The sequence below is a fragment of the Sus scrofa genome, chromosome 9 (genome assembly GCF_054392235.1).
Source record: "Sus scrofa isolate SSC_HxYL_T2T_F1_AM1 chromosome 9, Sscrofa_HxYL_maternal_Yorkshire_Landrace_v2.0, whole genome shotgun sequence".
Lineage (NCBI taxonomy): Eukaryota > Metazoa > Chordata > Mammalia > Artiodactyla > Suidae > Sus > Sus scrofa.
In genome coordinates this window covers 2,823,468-2,843,970 of record NC_139391.1, presented here as the reverse complement: position 1 = coordinate 2,843,970, position 20,503 = coordinate 2,823,468, and the positions used below count along the sequence as shown (strand labels likewise).

Genomic DNA, 20,503 nt, shown 5'->3' with positions numbered 1-20,503 from the left:
ATGTTGGCATAGTCAACACAGACATATGCTGATGTAATGATATTCTATTAGTTTGCTTTTAGCATGAAAGGCCATGAGAATCCAAAATCCCAAAAGGGAGTGTCTCAAGAGACACATATCAACTGCAAAAGTTGTAGTAAGGCTGATCTTTTTCATTTCTTTTTTTTTTTTTTTTTGTCTTTTTTTTTTTGTTGTTGTTGTTGTTGCTATTTCTTGGGCCGCTCCCGCGGCATATGGAGATTCCCAGGCTAGGGGTTGAATCGGAGCTGTAGCCACCAGCCTACGCCAGAGCCACAGCAACGCGGGATCCGAGCCGCGTCTGTAACCTACACCACAGCTCACGGCAACGCCAGATCGTTAACCCACTGAGCAAGGGCAGGGACCGAACCCGCAACCTCATGGTTCCTAGTCGGATTCGTTAACCACTGTGCCACGACGGGAACTCCTGATCTTTTTCATTTCTCATGAAACAGTGGATCCCACCTTATAACGTCCCACCCCTCTCACCGATCCTTTGTCTAGAAGAAGGGTAATGGGGATAGAACTGGGAAATGCCCACATCATTGTTATTCACGTCAGGGGTAGTCCTCGTCACTAACCCGCTGGCGATGCCAAACAACACTGTCATCACCCTCACTGCTTCAGCTGCACCACTTACCATCACATGTCCAGGTAGCCTAGCTACTGAATTTCTTGTGCCTGCCAGACATCAGTGGGTGCTAACAAAAGTCCCCCTTAGAGCTGCTATCACAGGCTCTCAGATATAGTCTCATACGGTGCATTATAAAGCTAGACTCCCTGGGATAACTATGCAATCTTGGGTAACATATGCAAGTCTCTCCGTGTGTGCTTCAGTTTTCCAAAATTGAAATTCAAGGAACTAATCATAAGTAGCCCATAGAGGTGTTATGAGAATAAAATAATTTATTATGTGTAAGGGTTAAAAACATTGTTTTATATGTTAACATTTACTGTTATTCTCTCATTCCAAGTAATTTATTATATCATGTACAGGGCATATTAAATATATTTCAAGATTAAAGCAATACATAATGTGTACTATTTCAATTTTTAAATTTTTTTCTCTTCGGATCCTATGATTACCTTGAGGATCTACGTCTATAGAGTAGGCAAATATGCACAAATGGAATACGTGTCGTGGGAATGACATCTTGCTGGAACACCATCGCCTCCTCAGGGCAGCAGGGCTCAGCTGAGCTGGGGGCACTGGCCGCCCCCCATGGTCCTTTTGATGGCGTTCTTGACTTCCTGGTTCCTCAGGCAGTAGATGAATGGGTTTAGCATGGGCGTGAGGACTGCATACACAGCCGAGATTAGTTTGTTGGAGTTAAACGAAGCAATGGCTCTGGGCCGAACGTACATGAAGATCATGGCCGTGTAATAAATCACGACGACGGTGAGGTGGGACGCGCAGGTGGAGAAGGCCTTCTTCCTGCCCTGGGTGGAGGGGATGCGCAGAATGGTGGAGACAATGTAGCCGTAGGAGAGGCTGGTGGTGGTGAGCGGGAAGACAAGGATGACGATGGCCAGGGCGAAGTCCACCTGCTCAGCCGTGGACATGTCTTTGCAGGCCAGCTTGAGGATGGGTGAGATGTCACAGAAAAAGTGGTTCATGACATTGGAGCCACAGAAAGTGACATGCGAAATGAAATAGACTTTGATCACTGTGATCATGAACCCAGTCCCGTAGGAGAAGGCCACCAGCTGCGCACAGTAACCTGTGGTCATGATGACCGGGTATCTGAGAGGGTGGCAGATGGCCACGTAGCGGTCGTAGGCCATGGCTGCCAGAAGCACACACTCCGTGCAGGCCAGCGAGATGAAGAAGTAGAGCTGGGCCATGCAGCCTGTGAAGGAGATGTGCCGTCTCTGCAGGAGGAATCCATCCAGCATCTTGGGGACGGTGACGGAGACATACCAGACCTCCAGGAAGGACAGGCTGCTCAGGAAGTAGTACATGGGCTTGTGCAGGGAGCCAGTGACCCAGACGGTGAGCATGATGACAAGGTTCTCTACCACCACCAGCAGGTAGACCACCAGGAAGAGGAAGAAGAGCAGGACCTGCAGCCACGGGGCCGTGGGGAAGCCCACCAGGATGAACTCGCTGACCAGAGTGGTGTTTCTCTCCGGCATGACCGCCAGCCCTGAGAGGCAGGACGTCTTCTGAGACAGTGTCGCCAGCGATGACGGCGGCTGAGCATCAGGTAGGGGACCAAAATGAGTCAGTGGGTCAGGCTGCCCTGAGAATGAGACTCATAAAACGTCTTCTGTGAGTGCGGAGTAATCTTCCAATGTGATGCATGCCTTTCCATAAAACATGGGGGTGGTTTTTTTTTTTTTTTTTTTGATGAAGATCTGCTAGAATCAAAATGCTCTCCTGTCTGTAGTTCTCCCCCTCACCTGATAAGATATTTGCACATCTCTAGCTGTGTGATCTGCAGTACCTTTGTCTGTGAACATGGGCTGATCAACTCTTCCTTCTTGGTCAAAGATCTCTGTTTGATTAGGAATTCAGGGCACAAAGATTTTTTTTCCTGCCTGAAAGGAAACGTGTAGAATAACATGCTGTCAGAAAAAGGTTCCCGTTTAGTAGTGGGGTGGGGTGATCTGTTGGCTGTAGTGCTTGGATCCAGCACAGTTCCCTCAGGGTAGAGTCTGTGGAAATTAACAGACAGTAACTCTTGGATGGTTCCTTAGTGACTCTCCAATTGCTTTTCGATAAAATGGAAAGGTTTTTGTTATTACAGAAAGAAACATCTTCATAATTTGCCTCCCACCGATTTGTCTGTTGCCTATTTTTTCCCGTCACAGACGTGCATGTTTGAGGCAGTCTCAGTTGCTTTACTCCCTCAACTCACGCAACCACCCTCACACTCGGCATCCCCTCTTCTCTCTTCCTATGACGTCCATGCCCCAGTCTTTATCTGCTGATCCAAGATTCCCCTTAAGGGCCACCTCACCATTCTAGGTCAAGTGCCTCTACAACATCTGTTCCCTGTGCACAAAACCCTCACAGCTTCAGGTTTCCTTGCACTGTGTTGCAACTTTCCAAAACTCCAGACTCCGTCCTTTACAGTTTTGATCCCAATACCTAGGACAGTGCCATGTAAACAGATGATAGTAACTAAATATGGATTGACAAGTGAATTCATGAATCCCTGGAGCCTTGGGATCCACGAGAAATAGGTAAGGGTAGAGGATGTGGTCTCAGGGCCTCTGGTCTCAGGATGCACCTTTCAGGCTTGGCACAGCCTGGGCTTACACACACCCAGGGTAATTTTATGACAAACGTATCTACCAGATTTGAGGAACTGGACAGGATCCTTGGTCTCCTGTCACTTGCTATGTCAGGCTCTCTGTATTAGCCATCGACTCAGGTTCTGGCCCCAGTGGGAGGAGAGTCGTGAGGCTCATGAATGCAGTACATAGATGCATGTGTCTTGTGACACTGCAAGGAAGAGTTATTTGTGAGCTGTCCAGCTATTTTAAGCTGCAGTAAAGAAAGAAGCTACCACAGATTCATCTCTTGAAAACACATAGATGACAGTGTATGTCCATAAACAGCTCCGTCATCTGCAAACCCTGAATTCAGTCCTGACCTTACCCTGTTAGTCACGTTTCTGCCCAATTTTTTGTCCATCATGCTGTTCACTTGGTATATAAACAAGTGAACTATTTCCATAGGACTTGATATCTTCCAGCCACGGCTCATGGCAAAGGTCTGACGTTGGGGTGCTGAAATACACGTTATAGACAAGGGACCGAAGGTTGGGGTGCTGGGACACACATTATTGACAAGGGACTGAAGTTGGGGTGCTGGGACACACATTATTGACAAGGGACTGAAGTTGGGGTGCTGAAATACACATTATAGACAAGGGACCGAAGGTTGGGGTGCTGGGACACACATTATTGACAAGGGACTGAAGTTGGGGTGCTGAAATACACGTTATAGACAAGGGACCGAAGGTTGGGGTGCTGGGACACACATTATTGACAAGGGACTGAAGTTGGGGTGCTGGGACACACATTATTGACAAGGGACTGAAGTTGGGGTGCTGAAAAACACACTATAGACAAGGGACCGAAGGTTGGGGTGCTGGGACACACATTATTGACAAGGGACTGAAGTTGGGGTGCTGAAATACACACTATAGACAAGGGACCGAAGGTTGGGGTGCTGGGACACACATTATTGACAAGGGACTGAAGTTGGGGTGCTGGGACACACATTATTGACAAGGGACTGAAGTTGGGGTGCTGAAAAACACACTATAGACAAGGGACCGAAGGTTGGGGTGCTGGGACACACATTATTGACAAGGGACTGAAGTTGGGGTGCTGAAGTACACGTTATAGACAAGGGACCGAAGGTTGGGGTGCTGGGACACATTATTGACAAGGGACTGAAGTTGGGGTGCTGAAATACACACTATAGACAAGGGACCGAAGGTTGGGGTGCTGGGACACATTATTGACAAGGGACTGAAGTTGGGGTGCTGAAATACACACTATAGACAAGGGACCGAAGGTTGGGGTGCTGGGACACATTATTGACAAGGGACTGAAGTTGGGGTGCTGAAATACACACTATAGACAAGGGACCGAAGGTTGGGGTGCTGGGACACACATTATTGACAAGGGACTGAAGTTGGGGTGCTGAAATACACGTTATTGGCACCATCGCCTCCTCTCCACAGCAGCACACATCCCAGAAGTCAGTGGGGCTTGCTGGGTGGGAAGAGACTGGCCCTTACCCTCAGCCTTCACCGTTGGGGTCATTTACCCTCAGCCTGCATCTCCTCCTTCACCGTTGGGGTCATTTACTACCCAGGAGTTCTTTGCCGGGTTCTTCAGTGCTTTTTCTGGAGAAAAGGATCTGTTTGGGAAGCAGAGAATGTGTTGTAGACCCCACACAAAGCAGCACCAAGGGAGGGGCTCCCAGTCTTCAGGACATAACCTTGCACGTTTCCGTCATCAGCCACACACACTCCCACTCACTCGGCTTTACACCCTGGCTAAGAACATTGATTTTACAGTCAGAGCAAGACTTCAGCCCTGGTTTCATTGCCTGGTAGTTGTGGTGTACTGCACAGATTGCTTACAAGTTTGTGCTTTCATACCATCTCCTCTAAAATAAAAATACTGTAGTAATGCCAGTTTACTGGATTCAGCTGTGAGAATCAAGTGCGATGTTGCATGTGAAGCAGTTACCATAAGGCTTGGCACGTGGTAATGTGCTATCAGCCTTATCTGGTATTAAATTATGTCAGACGGCATTTTACGTATTTACTCCGTTCTGTGTGCTCGCGTCGAGTGAAATCTCACACGTACTCGTAAACACAGGCACCCTCTTTTACTCACTTCCCTGTTATGTTCTGTGGAATAAATAATTCAAATTTCCTTGAGTATAGGGCTATAGCATCTTTGAAAAGATCAGCGTTACACCTCACCCTGAGGTGTAATTAATTCTCTCTTACTACCTCATATTCTTAATTCTCTCTTACTACCTCATATTCTCCTCTGCTCTCTTTGCCACAAATGTGCCTCCCAATAGGATCTGTTTGAAAACATGAAGAGTTGCAGAGAAATTCTCTTTTTCTGTTTTCCTGGCTTTCAAAACTAAGAGCCCTGAGGCTCTGTAGTATCCAAGGACAGAAGTCCTTCCACTGTGCCATAGAACAGGTTTCAGTCCCTGTGCTTGTTCTCAAAAACAATGCAAACACTAACAAGACACACAGATCCTGTTGCAACACTGAGAGACCTCACACCTGCCCGCATTTCCCCAAACTAGGGTAAAATGTAGTGTGCTCTGAATCTTCATTTCTGGTCGTTTCCTTCAACACCCTTTCTCCGGGTCAGGAGTGGAGCCTGCTGCCGTTTCCCCAAGTCTCTCCCACTTCCCTTGAAAGAAGCTCATTTTCCTTCCAGAATCAACTAGTCTGTCTTGGTGGCTCCAGATGCTCACCATGACCCGTTTGTTCCTTCCTGGTAATGGAAACGCCTTCAGACGTTTGCATCGGTCTTGGAGGCTCACGTACGGTCTCTGCTTTGACTACGTGGTAGGTATTGCAACGTTGAGACCAGAAGGCTGGAGCCAGGACAGGAGAATATATTTAACAGTCACCTACCTTTTTCCCATGTCATCTTCCCCGGAGGCTCACTTATACCTGATCTGTCCTGGCTCTGGGGACACACTGTGCACAGCCAAGCTGTGTCCAGGGGACCCACACAGAGAAGGTGTATCTCCATCCACTATCACTTCCTGTTTTTACCTGGGCCATGTCTATCTGTATCTGTGGGTATCGTGTGGCTGCTTCCTTTCATTCCTATATTCAAGGCTAAGCAATACCAAAGGCGCAGAGACCAGTGTGAGAAATCTAAGTGTGCTGATAAGGTAACAGAGATGTTCCTTTGTTCATTCTCTACACGAAGTGTGTTTTCTGCATTTACCGAGCTCTTACTCTGTATAGGGAATTGCATTTACATTTTTCAAAGAAAACTTTGTAGGTCCTGGTCTCTCTCCTCTGGGAACCTACAGTGTCATAAGTAAACTAAAAATATGTGTTATCATAAGGGTAGAATGTGGCGTGAATTATCAGAGAAGAAAGTGCTCTAGGATCTCCATTGAGAGAGAAACACTTACTAACCTAGGAACCTAGAAAAGGTTTCTTTTTTTTTTAAATCACTCAATGAATTTATTACATTTATAGTTGTACAATGATCTTCACAATCCAATTTTATAGGATTTCCATCCCACACCCCCAGTGCATCCCCCCACCCGCCAAACTGTCTCCTTTGGAGACCATAAGTTTTTCAAAGTCTGTGAGTCAGTATCTGTTCTGCAAAGAAGTTCAGTCTGTCCTTTTAGGAGCCTAGCAAAGATTTCATCCAAAAGGGGTCATTCCAGACTCATGGCAGTAAGATAATTTATAAGTAGTGTGAAGGGAGATGGTTTTGGTTCTGCAGTCAGAAGACATGGTTCCTAATGGAGCTTTCGCCCTTGTAAAGACATCTGACTTTGGAAAATTGTCCTTATTCCTCAGGTTATCTGTCCATAAAACAGGTGTAAATTATTACTTGTGGTGGAATATGTGCCTCAGACACAACTGGTCAGTGGAAACGAGGTGAGAGGGCTCTTAGTGCAGAGGGACAAGCACAGGAAAGAATACAGAGTGATGGTGGCAGATGAGATGATGGAGCCCAAGGCCTCCACAGACACTAGGTGTCATGCGCAAGCCCTGGACTCCAGGGAGCATTCGGTAACCTAATGAACATTTGTGGGATGTGCACCGTGTGCCAGGAACAGTGTGAAACGACAGTCCTGTCTTCAGGTTGTCAGTCAGAGTGTGCTCTTAATTGTGCTCGGTAACCATGAAATCAAGACTTGGGGGCTAGAAGTTTTGCAAGGGTGAAGGCCCAGGAGACACACTGTGTCTCTGGAATTAAAGGTGGACAAAGAGGTGAAACAGAGTCCTTAAAAAAAGGGGGGAGAAATTCTAGAGAAACTTCAGATCCTTTTTAGGATCTAAAGTTCGGTGGGTTACTAATTGGAAATCCGTGGAGAAGAATGGCCCTAGCCCTAATCCTCCCCACCCATATTGCTTCTCTAAAGGCGTATGGTGAGTGGGTACTCATGTGGGGGAGGCTGAGACCTCCTGCCTTCATGAAATGAAACAAGGGAACATGAAAATCAGGAAAGGGAATAGCCCCCGAAGGAATGGCTCTAGAGAAAATGAAAACACTTCTTCTATAAACCCTCTCTCTTCTCTGCAATGCATGGAGCTGTCCACTCTTGGTGGCTGCACCAGATGGTGGCGTCTGAAAGACCTGGTATAGTTGATCAGAGTTGCTAAATGTATAAAGCAATAACTGTGTCAATTGTATTTTATTTTAACTCTCCCTTATCAATCAGCTAAATAAAAACAGCATCATTGCATAAATTTCATGAGAATTAAAAATCCATGTAAAAATTCAATTTTCACAAAACAGTAAATGGTTTGCTGTCCACATGCTTTATCCAAACAGCAAGGGACAGCCTATCTTTATTCATGTGAAAAGCTGCTAAAATCAATTAAATTGCTATTAAATTACTTGGCATTAAAAGATAAATAGTAGGAGTTCCTGCTGTGGCGCAGTGGTTAACGAATCCAACTAGGAACCATGAGGTTGCGGGTTCGGTCCCTGGCCTTGCTCAGTGGGTTAAGGATCCAGCGTTGCCATGAGCTGTAGTGTAGGTTGCAGACGCGGCTCGGATCCTGCGTTGCTGTGGCTTTGCGGTAAGCCAGTGGGTACAACTCCAATTAGACCCCTAGCCTGGGAACCTCCATATGCTGCGGGAGCAGCCCTAGAAAAGACAAAAAGACAATAAATAAATAAATAAATAAATAAATAAATAAAAGATAAATAAAAAGATAAATAATAAATAGCATAATGCATTTTTAAAAATAAACATTTTATTTTGTAGTAATTTTTGACTCACAGAGAAAAAACCTGAAAAGATAGTAGACTTTAAGTATATATATTCCTTACCCATTTGCAGTTTCCCCTATTATCATCTTCAGTACTATGTACAGCTTTTAAAACTAAGAAATCAAAAACTGGTGCATTTTTATTAACTCAGCTCCAGATTCGATTCAGATTTTACTATTTCGCGCATGAGCACCCTTTCTCTGTCGCAGGATTCAGTCCCAAGTACTGCATTCTGTTTAGCTATGTCCTCCTCGTCCCTTCTATCTGACAGTTTCTCAGTCTTTTCTCATACTTTATAATTGTTTATGTTTTTTTTTAATGAAAGGAAACTGGGTTTTCCGTGCCGTAAATTGTTATTTTAAAAACAACAATTCAGAAAAATTGGGGGGAGAGTGCCTTTTTGCTTGTTCAGTATGAAATGGTAGCAAATAATTGAACATCTTGGATGATTATGCCCAGTTTTTAAAAGAACATTATTAATCAAAGCCTAGCATTCACTCTAAATAGTTTCTTCGCGGGCAAGCGATGAAATAAAGACTGAAAGGGTAACTGAGATGATGCTGTGAAGAAACTTGGAAGTGGGCAAGGACACTCTGTGGTTCTGCAGAGATGCTGAGAAACAGCAGTCGATATGTATGAGCTCAGGAGACGCATGGTAACAACTCCCATGTATTAAAAACATATTCAACATGTAGTAACCCATATAACTCATTTACTCAGATTTAGTATATTAAATATTTACCTTTAATAGTCTGTTATTTTAGTACCTAAGTGTCTATGGCATGTAAAATAATAGTTAATTCTTCAAAATATACATATTGAATATGCAATGTCTGCTTTTAAACATGTTTTAAATTTCCCTTGCTGTGATTTTTTTTTTTTTTGTAAAGAATTAGAATTAATTCTAAAGCGTAGAACTATACGTGTCGTGGGAATGACATCTTGCTGGAACACCATCGCCTCCTCAGGGCAGCAGGGCTCAGCTGAGCTGGGGGCACTGGCCGCCCCCCATGGTCCTTTTGATGGCGTTCTTGACTTCCTGGTTCCTCAGGCAGTAGATGAATGGGTTTAGCATGGGCGTGAGGACTGCATACACAGCCGAGATTAGTTTGTTGGAGTTAAACGAAGCAATGGCTCTGGGCCGAACGTACATGAAGATCATGGCCGTGTAATAAATCACGACGACGGTGAGGTGGGACGCGCAGGTGGAGAAGGCCTTCTTCCTGCCCTGGGTGGAGGGGATGCGCAGAATGGTGGAGACAATGTAGCCGTAGGAGAGGCTGGTGGTGGTGAGCGGGAAGACAAGGATGACGATGGCCAGGGCGAAGTCCACCTGCTCAGCCGTGGACATGTCTTTGCAGGCCAGCTTGAGGATGGGTGAGATGTCACAGAAAAAGTGGTTCATGACATTGGAGCCACAGAAAGTGACATGCGAAATGAAATAGACTTTGATCACTGTGATCATGAACCCAGTCCCGTAGGAGAAGGCCACCAGCTGCGCACAGTAACCTGTGGTCATGATGACCGGGTATCTGAGAGGGTGGCAGATGGCCACGTAGCGGTCGTAGGCCATGGCTGCCAGAAGCACACACTCCGTGCAGGCCAGCGAGATGAAGAAGTAGAGCTGGGCCATGCAGCCTGTGAAGGAGATGTGCCGTCTCTGCAGGAGGAATCCATCCAGCATCTTGGGGACGGTGACGGAGACATACCAGACCTCCAGGAAGGACAGGCTGCTCAGGAAGTAGTACATGGGCTTGTGCAGGGAGCCAGTGACCCAGACGGTGAGCATGATGACAAGGTTCTCTACCACCACCAGCAGGTAGACCACCAGGAAGAGGAAGAAGAGCAGGACCTGCAGCCACGGGGCCGTGGGGAAGCCCACCAGGATGAACTCGCTGACCAGAGTGGTGTTTCTCTCCGGCATGACCGCCAGCCCTGAGAGGCAGGACGTCTTCTGAGACAGTGTCGCCAGCGATGACGGCGGCTGAGCATCAGGTAGGGGACCAAAATGAGTCAGTGGGTCAGGCTGCCCTGAGAATGAGACTCATAAAACGTCTTCTGTGAGTGCGGAGTAATCTTCCAATGTGATGCACGCCTTTCCATAAAACATGGGGGTGGTTTTTTTTTTTTTTTTTGATGAAGATCTGCTAGAATCAAAATGCTCTCCTGTCTGTAGTTCTCCCCCTCACCTGATAAGATATTTGCACATCTCTAGCTGTGTGATCTGCAGTACCTTTGTCTGTGAACATGGGCTGATCAACTCTTCCTTCTTGGTCAAAGATCTCTGTTTGATTAGGAATTCAGGGCACAAAGATTTTTTTTCCTGCCTGAAAGGAAACGTGTAGAATAACATGCTGTCAGAAAAAGGTTCCCGTTTAGTAGTGGGGTGGGGTGATCTGTTGGCTGTAGTGCTTGGATCCAGCACAGTTCCCTCAGGGTAGAGTCTGTGGAAATTAACAGACAGTAACTCTTGGATGGTTCCTTAGTGACTCTCCAACTGCTTTTCGATAAAAGCTCTTCCTGTTTTCATCCGTACCTATTCCTCTAGGCTCTCTCTTGAGACCCTCCCCCTGGTGTTCCTGCGTGAGACACACTCGGATAGTTTGCTCCCCAAACACACCGTCATCACCCCTGCGCTCTGGGTGTACTCTCTCCTCTGCCTCTCTGGTCTGTTCCCCAGTCTCTATCTGCTGACTGCAGGTGCCGTTTAGGAGATGTTGCACCAAAGCTGCCTCAGAGCTTGTGCAGCATTTCCCCAGGGCACAGCCGCGTCACGCAGTGAGGTTCCTCTCCTCTACGCTGCATCTGTCAAAACTCAGGGAGATGCTGGTCAAAGGGTATCACTTTCTAGACCTAACACACGTACGTTCTGGGATCTGATGTACAGCCTGGTGACTCCAGTTGTCCGTACTGAATTATATACTTGAAAGTCGCTAAGAGACTAGATCTTAAACGCCCTCTTCACATTCAAAGAAATCAAAATTGTGACACGATGGAGGCATTTTCAATTTTATTTCACACTTTAGATGTGCAGTCAACCATCGTATTATACACCTTAATCTTACACAACGTTGCATGTTGATTATACCTCAATAAACCTGGGGCCGCCTAAGGCCGTGTCCTTCATGACTGCAAACCCAGTGCCTGGGATAGTGACCCGCAGACACATGAGTATTAAGTGATGTGGATTAACAAGTGAGTAAATGTACTCTTAGAGCTTTGGGATCCACAGGGAGTAGTTCAGGGGCAGAGGATTGTGCTCTCAGGGTCTTTGCTGATGGGAGGCACCTATCAGCCTATCTTTGGGCACAGGCTCAGCTTGCACACCCAGGGTACTTTCGTGACGAGCCTATCCACCAGGTTTGAGAACAGTGGACTTGATCTTTGGGTCAGGTGACCTGTCGTAGGCTCTGCCTAGGAGGAAGGAGAAGGCAGGCAGGAGTGTACAGCAGTAAAGTACAAGGATAGGCCGCTCCTTACCAAGACCTGAAGCAGACTCACAGACTTTGAGAAAACCTGTGGCTTCCAGAGGAGACAGGTTAGGGGGTAAGGGAATGGCCTGGGATTTGGGATGGAAATGCTATAAAATTGGGTTGTGATGATCGTTGTACAACTGTAAATGTAATAAAATTCACCGAGTTAAGGAAAAACCCGCAAGGATAGGCCACTCTTGCAAGGCTAGAAGGACGAATTATTTATGAGCTGGCCCAGTTATTTTACTCTCTGATTAAGGAAAGAGATCACCACTGGGTCCTCTCTTGTAAAAACGTGAATAAATGTGTATCTCCACTAAGCGCCGCACTCATCCGAAAAGACCGGCTTCAGGCCCTGCCTTCAGAATATCGCTCATTCTTTCTGCCAAACAGCGTGTCCACCATAGCGTGGGGACCCGCTAAGGATCGTCCCCACGTCCCTTGGGATTAGAGAGCGTCTGGCCCTGGCTGGTGGCACGGGACAGAAGGACGAAGGTGCCCCTGCCTCATCTCCGTAGCACACGCGTCAGCAGAGCGCCACGCGGCTCGCTGGGTGGACGAGGTTAGGTCTCGCCCCAGGCCTGTCACCCCCAACGTCTTCATCCTTGAGCAGGTCCTGGCTGAGTCCCTCCATGCCTTGGACCTAATGCTCTTCCCTGGGAAAACCTCGGTGCTGGAAGCAGAAAGCAGTGCGTCTTCCCACAGTCTTGCCCGGGAGGAAGAACGTGGAGACGTTCCTTCAGGACCTGAGTGACCTTCCACACTTTCACTGTCAGCCCTGCAATTTCTCACACACTTGCCTCTGCCTACTAGTTCCCAGCTCCGACGCTGGGGTCGGCGAAGGCTACCCTCTCTGTCATCCCAAGCAGAACATGTCACAGTCATGGACGTCAGCCCCCACCCCTGCGCAGCAGCAGGTGTTAGCGACGCCTCCTGGGCCGATTGGTGGTGAGAATAAATGCGATGCTGTGTGGAACAGGAACCCGTCCTTCCTTCCTCTCTATTAGTGGCATTTATTGTTACATTACGCCCCATTGGCCTCATACCTGCGACTCTCGTGCTCCTTTCGTCACGCAGCCATTTGCATTCTTGCTCTCTTCCTCATTTTTTTTCCTGTTACATTCTGAGGGACTGAGGGAAGCCTCCTGTCCTGGAGAACAAGATATTAGGGCATCTTTGAAGAGCTCTGAGTTGCAGACAACTCATGCCTCCTTTCTTATCCGGTAATACATTGTTTTCACATATTCGGTCACACCCCTGTTACTTCCCATTCTCCTCCCTGCCGCACACCTTTTTTTTTTTTTTTTTTTTTTTCTGCAAATGCACCTCTCAGCAGGGCCTATTTTGTTTCGTGGAAAGATGTAGAATTCCCTTTTACTATTTTCCTTGTTTTCAGAACTAACTGCACTGAGTTCCTGGATGTCTATAGCATCTGAGGAAAGACATCCTTTCATTAAACTATAGAACCTTTTTTTCAGTCTTTTTTGTGCTTGTTCTCAAGAGAGGCACTAAGAGACTTCTTCTGGAATAAGTAACATATCCTCTGTGCCCGGATCCAACCTCCGAAAGGTCTCACAGTTGCCCAGGTTTCCCCGACCTTGGGTAAAGATACATCGAATGTTCGTGTCCCATCCTTCCCCACAACACCCTTTTCCCATCTGAAAGTGGTGCCTGAAGCCATTTCCCGAGTCTCTCCCCATCTTCTTTGGAGCTTTCTTCAGGGATCAACCATTCTCACCTGGTACCTTCAGCTACTCAGCAGGGTCTCCCTGCCCTCTCTTCAAGGGTGGAAAATGCTGCAGGCTTTTGCACTAATCATAGGAAGCAGTCCGGTTTGGATGTTTTCTATTTAACAGAGATCTCTGCCTGGTCTCTGCTTCGACTGCATAGTATCTGTCGCAGAACCAGGACCAGAAGCCTGGAGCCAGGGCGAAATGCATTTAACACTCACGAGCCCGTCTTCCCACGGGGCCTCACGCACCTGAAGTCTGTCTGGGCTCTAGGGAGACTGTGCTGCCAAGACTATGTCCAGGGACCTGGACAGGGAAGCTGACGCTCCACCACCTACCAATTCCTATTCATACCTGGACCATGTCTCTTAATACCTGTGGGTAGACTACAGCCCCCTAATCCTATACTATATGCAAGGTAATGCAGCACTAAATTATTCAAAAACCTGAGTAAGGAAGCTAAGTGGATTAACGATACTAATAACTAATACCCTCGCTTGTTCATTCGTTACCAAAATCACATCCTGCTTTTATTGAGCTCTTTTCATGTACAGGACACTGTGCTGTGCATTCTTTGGTCTTAAATTTGTGTATCGCGGTTTCTTCCCTTCAGAAACTTCCAGTATTCTAAGTAAACTTAGGACGACGTACTGGAATGAGCATAGAACGTGGCATGAGCCAAAAGAGAGGTGCAAACAAAGTACCCCAGGAACTCCAGTGAGAAGAAATGCTTTCTAACACGGGAACTAAGAAAAGGTTTATCCAAGAAGCGTCATCCAGATGCATTGGAAGGGAGATCGTGTATAAACAGTGTGATGAGAAGTAATTTTGATCCGGTAGTCCGAGGTCTGGTTCTTCATCTGGGTACCATCTTTTTTAAGAATTTGACCTCATAAAATTGTCTTTATTCGTCAGTTTTTTATTCCATAGAACAGGATGCCAGGTCTCTGCTTAGACTGCGTAGTAGGTGCTGCGGCACCAGGACCGGTAATAATCCCCTTCTCAGCATCGTATCATCGATGTGAGTTTCAAAAGCAACCTGTACCTGAAAACAATTCTAAAACTGCCTTGCGATGAGTATACACAGTTACAAATGTAGAATGGTGCCTGTGCTGGAATGTGGCCCGCAGCCACAGTTTTATCAGGAGAAATGATGTAAGAGGGCTTTCAGTGTGGAGGGACCAGCCCAAGAAAGAATACAGTGTAACGACAGCAAAAGGTGGAACCAGGAACTGCTGAGGCTCTGCACTGACCGGAGTCCACAGCCCTGGACGGCGGGAGGCCCTCGGTCGTTTGCCGAGCGTTTGTTAGGTAGGTACTGTGTGCTAAGAGCAGTGCGTCATGACAGCCCCTCTGCCTGTCAGGTTTTCCACAAGAGAGAAAATCCACGGCATCTTTGCTCCTGGTTGTGCCTCAGTCACCACAAACTAGAGAGTTAAGTGCTAGGAGTTTTGCAAGGACGGAGACCCAGGAGATACGCTTGTGTCTCTGTGAGTGGCCAGAGGTGGATGAAGGGAGTGAAAGAGGGGCCTGAAAAAATGAGAAGTTCTAGGGAAAGTTGAGATCTTAGATAAACTCCTCAAGATCCTAAAGGGTACCTTCCAGGAAGCACCTGTCTATTGCACCCTGTTATTTAAGGGAATCAATGGGAAGTAATTTGTTCTAAATAGTGATTTGTTCTAAATAGGATGGAAAACTCATTCCAGATTACTCTTCTTTAGTCCTGCCTGCCAGGAGCTCAAATGTAACTGCGATATAGTCACCCTTCCTAAGTGTATTGGCAGCTATCTGTGTGACCTCAGGGTGCATCGGTGAGTGGATATGAGTGACAGCTGGTCGTGGTGGATTCCTTTATGTTGTTTACACTTGTATGACCAGGCCTTAAGGGAAGATCGGTTTAAATCATGAGGAGTGTCTTCCTACATATCTCCAAATACATGTCAAAAAGGATGCGTGTGCTTCAGCTTTGCTTTTGCTCAGTGATACTGTCAAACAAGAATTTGTTTCCAAGTGACCCACTGAGTCGTGTAAGCATTTTTGTTTATTTTCAAATAAGATACAGTTGGTTTTATTTATCATTTATACTATCCGTCCTTACCCCCACATCCTTCTGTATCAGGTAGTTCTGTAAAACAGGTTCATTAAGAACCTGTTTTGTTCTTTAAAAAACTAGCTGGGATTTGAAGGAGAGGTTTGGGCCTGGACCATCCCTCCTCATCCTCCATCCATTCACAGCTTTGTCCAAAGGCATATGGTGAGTTGACACTATTCTGCAAAGCCTAGGCCTCTGGTCTTCATGAAACGAGGCTGTGCAACGTGAAAATCGGGGAAGGTAGGAGCCCCCTAAGGAATGACTCTAAGACAATATGACAAAAGAAAAAAGAAAAAAGCTTTGCTAGAAACCCCTCTCTCTGTCCACTCGTTCTCGCCTATTCCAGATGTTGGCATCTGAAAGAGCTGGTACAGTTGGTCAGAGTTGTTAAACGTATAAAGCAATGATTGTGCCAATTATATTTTAACTTCCCCTTATCGATCAGCTAAATTAAAACAGCATCAATGAATGAATTCTATGAGAATTAAAAATACAGAAAATTTTTAAAAAGTTAATATGAAGTTACTGCGGAGTTTCTGCTGTGGCTCAGTGGGTTAAGAACTCGACTCGTATCCTTGAGGAAGTGGGTTCAATCCCTGGTCTTGCTCAGTGGGTTAAGGCTCCAGTGTTATCACAAGCTGACGCAGACTGCAGTATAGGATAGGTCACAGGTGCGGCTTGGATCTGGAGTTTCTCTGGCTGTGGCATAGACCAGCAGCTGCAGCTCTGTTTGGACCTCTAGCCTGGGAACTAACCCCCTCCCCCAAAAAACATATGAAGTCATGGAAATCTATTGAATTCTATTAAATTATTTAGTATAAAAAGACTAATAATACATTTCTTTTTAAAATAAACTTTTTTTCTGGGATAATATTGGATATACAGAAAAGTTTTATTTTTTTATACATTTCTTTTTAAAAATATTTTATAGGAGTATCGTTGATTTACAATGTTGTATTAGTTTCAGGTGTACAGTAAAGTGAACCAGTCATACATATAAATGTATTCATTCTTTTTTCCAATATAGGTTATTACAAACTATTGAATAGATATTCCTATCCTATACAGTCTGTTCTTGGTAATCACCCATTTTGTACAGTGCTGTGTATATGTCATTCCCACCCTCCCGATTCTTCCTTCTGCGCAGTGGTTTCACCTATGATAACCATAAGATTGGTTTTGAAATCTGTGAGTTTGTTTCTGTTTTTAAATAAACTCTTTTGTACCATTTTTCTTAGATTCCACATATAAGTGAAGTCTTATGATATTTGTCTTTCTCTGAATTACTTCACTCAGTATGATCATCTCTAGGTCCATCCATATTGCTGCAAATGGCATTATTTCATTCTTTTTTATGACTGAGTAGTATTCCATTGTATATATGTACCACATCTTCTTTATTCATTCCTCTATCTATGGACACTTAAGTTGCTTCCATGTCTTAGCTATCGTAAATAAGGCTGTAATGAACATTGAGGTGCATGTATCTTTAAAATTATGTTTTTCTCTAGATAGAAGCCCAGGAATGGGATAGCTGGATTATATGGTAGTTCTATATTTAGTTTTTAAGGAACCTCCGTACTGGTTTCCATAGTGGTTATACCAACTTACATTCCCACCAACAATTTGGAGGGTTCCCTTTTTTCCACACCCTCTCCAGCATTTATTGTTTGTAGACTTTTTGAAGATGGCCATTCTGACTGGTGTGAGGTGACACCTCATTGGAGTTGTGATTTGCATTGCTCTAATAATTAGTGATGTTGAGCATCTTTTCATGTATTTTTGGGCCATCTGTCTTCTTTGGAGAAATGCTTGTTTAGAACTTCTGCCTGTTTTTAATTGTGTTTTTATTTTTTTGCTATAAAGCTCCATGAGATATCTGTGTATTTTGGAGATTAATCCCTTGTCATTCACTCCATTTGAAACGATTTGCTCCCCTTCTGTGGGTTGTCTTTTCATTGTTTTTAATGGTTTCCTTTGCTTTGCAAAAGCTTTTAAGTTTATTAGCTACCATTTGTTTATTGTTTTATTTTCATTATTCTAGGAGGTAGATCAAACAAGATATTGCTATGACTTACGTCCAAAAGTGTTCTGCCTATGTTTTCCTCTAGGAGTTTTAGAGTATCTGGCTTTTATTTAGGCCTTTAAGTCATTTTGAGTTTATTTTTGTGTATGGTGTTAGAGAATGTTCTAATTTCATTGTTTTACATGTAGCTATCCAGTTTTCCCAACACCACTTATTGAAGAAACTGTTTTTCCTCCACTGTATATTCTTGCCTCTGTTGTCACAGATTTGACCATAGGTACTTGGGTTTATTTTTCTGGACTTTCTGTGCTATTCCATTGATCTGTATTTCTGTTTTTGTGACAGTACCATACTGTTTTGATGACTGTAGCTTCTTAATATAATCTTAAGAAACTTGATTCTTCTAGTTATGTTTTTCTTTTTCAACATTGCTTTGGATATTTGGGGTCTTTTGTGTTTCCATATAAATTTTAAAGTATTTTGTTTTAGTTCTGTGAAGAGTGTCATTGATAACTTGACAGGGATTGCGTTGAATCTGTAGATTGCCTTAGGTGGTATAGTCATTTTGACAATATTGATTCTTCCAATCCAAGAGCATGGTATATCTTTCCATCTGATTGTGTTACCTTTGATTTCATTCATCAGAATCTTAGAGTTTTTACAGTATAGGTCTTTTGTCTTTTTAAGTATGTTTATTCCTAGGTATTTCATTCTTTTTGATGTGATGGTAAATGGGATTGTTTCCCTAATTTCTTTCATTGTTAGTTTATAGAAATTCAGTCAATCTCTGTGTATTAATTCTGTATCCTGTGACTTTACCAAATTCATGGATGAGCTCTAACAATTTTCTGGTAGCATCTTAAGGGTTTCCTATGTATAATATCATGTTACCTGCAAACAATGATAGTTTTACTTTCTTCTTTTCCAATTTGGATTAAAATATAATATAGAGAGTTCTCATGTTCCCTTCCCCCAATTTACTTTTCCTAATATTAGCACCTTAACTTACCATGTACACTTTCAAATCTAAGAAAGCAAGCCTTGTACATTTTTGTTAACTAAAATCTAGGTTTTATTCAGATATTATCAGATTTTCTATATTCTTTTTAAGCTCCAGGATCAAATCTAAGATACCATATTCCATTTAGATGTCCTGTCTCTTAGTCCCCTAGATTTGACAGTTTCTTAATCTTGTATTTCACAACCTTAAGAGATTTTCAATGAGGCAGAATAAGGTTTTTAGTACTATAGAAGAATAGTATTTTTTAAATACCCTTTTCTGGGTTTTTAGATGTTTTCTGACTCTATTCAATATGAAATGTTAGGAAACAATAAAAGGTATTGAAATATTAAGTTCAAGTTAAAAATGTTAATCATAATCTAAAACTCATCTGCACAAGGTTGTAGTGGGCAAAAAAATTATAATTACTAAAAGAAAAATTGAGATTATACTGTGAAGAAACCTGAAGGGCAGACTAAGAAACTTAGCTTATTCAAAGTTGATGGGAACCAGTAGATTTTTTTGAGCGCAGAAGTTGTCTCCATTGATCCTCACGTGCTCTGGAGAAATTGGCTGCCTCTGGCCATTTGAGGTACCTCTCCTATCAGAACGACCCCTTCTGGATCCAGTACTCCACTCCTATTTCCTGTAATGATGAAGGAGACTGGAGACCCCTCCCAGACACGACCCTAACAAAAGGGAATTACCAAAGACCTAAGTTATCTATGCAATATTCTGAAAGTTTGACACATGACCTGAAACAAACAAGATCAAATGTAATAGGGTGAAAATAAAGTCCTCTATCTAAGTTTATGGAAAAAAATAATTACATCAATGAAAGATAAGGAATACTTAATCTGATAATTAATAGTTCATCTGAAAATCTTAGGGTTTGTAATATCAAATTCAACATCAGCCATGAGGACCATATGGCTATGAACATGCAGTCTAAGTCAAGAGAACTGTCAATTCCACCAGAGTTTAGAGTAACTCAAACATCTTTCATTTTTGTTGTTGAAAGATAAATATGTGCAGGATACTGTGGAAAAACATTTTTTCCTTTACCTGAATTATTTGTTTTCAAAATTCGGAGTCAGAATTAGAGATGTTTTTTAAACTCAAAAGAAAATAGTGCACCTTGTTGTAAAAATCTTTAGAAATAAAAAAAAATCACAATGAAGGAAATCAACATTATGTTTTTACTTCCTGCAAACTGAAGTTAATTGATAAGGAAGTTCATGAAATAGCTACAGTAGTGATGCAGATGAGGAAACTCCAATCCCATACCACTACTCCATCTCAGAAACATATTCAATGGGGACAGTTGGGAGATAGGTTTTTTTTTTTTTTCTCTTTCTGCCTTTTCTAGGGTCACTCCCACAGCATATGTAGGTTCCCAGGCTAGGGGTCGAATTGGAGCTGTAGCTGCCAGCCTACACCACAGCCACAGCAACACAGGATCTGAGCGGTGTCTGCAACCTACACCACAGCTCACAGCAACACTGGATCCCTAACCCCTGAGCGAGGCCAGGGATCAAACCCGCAACCTTATGGTTCCTAGTCAGCTTCATTAACCACTGAGCCACAACGGGAACTCCGGGTGATAGATTTTTGATGAACTGTGTGTCCAGTCATTTATACATTATAGTAACAAGATATTTATAAGGTACCATAACTGTTTTGGCACAA

At 44.1% G+C, this 20,503-nt stretch overlaps 2 protein-coding genes across 2 annotated transcripts; both read right to left on the bottom strand.

The window, feature by feature from the left end:
* Nucleotides 1-1,209: 1,209 nt before the first annotated feature.
* Nucleotides 1,210-2,172, bottom strand: LOC100511211 (olfactory receptor 6B9-like). Its single transcript, XM_084974977.1, has one exon. The coding sequence runs from the start codon at nucleotides 2,152-2,154 to the stop codon at nucleotides 1,210-1,212; it is 945 nt and encodes a 314-aa protein (XP_084831103.1). The 5' UTR covers nucleotides 2,155-2,172.
* Nucleotides 2,173-9,472: 7,300 nt separating this feature from the next.
* Nucleotides 9,473-10,534, bottom strand: LOC100738899 (olfactory receptor 6B9-like). The gene has a single exon (XM_021062319.2). It carries the CDS (start codon nucleotides 10,415-10,417, stop codon nucleotides 9,473-9,475), a length of 945 nt encoding a protein of 314 aa, XP_020917978.2. The 5' UTR covers nucleotides 10,418-10,534.
* Between the last annotated feature and the right edge of the window lie 9,969 nt (nucleotides 10,535-20,503).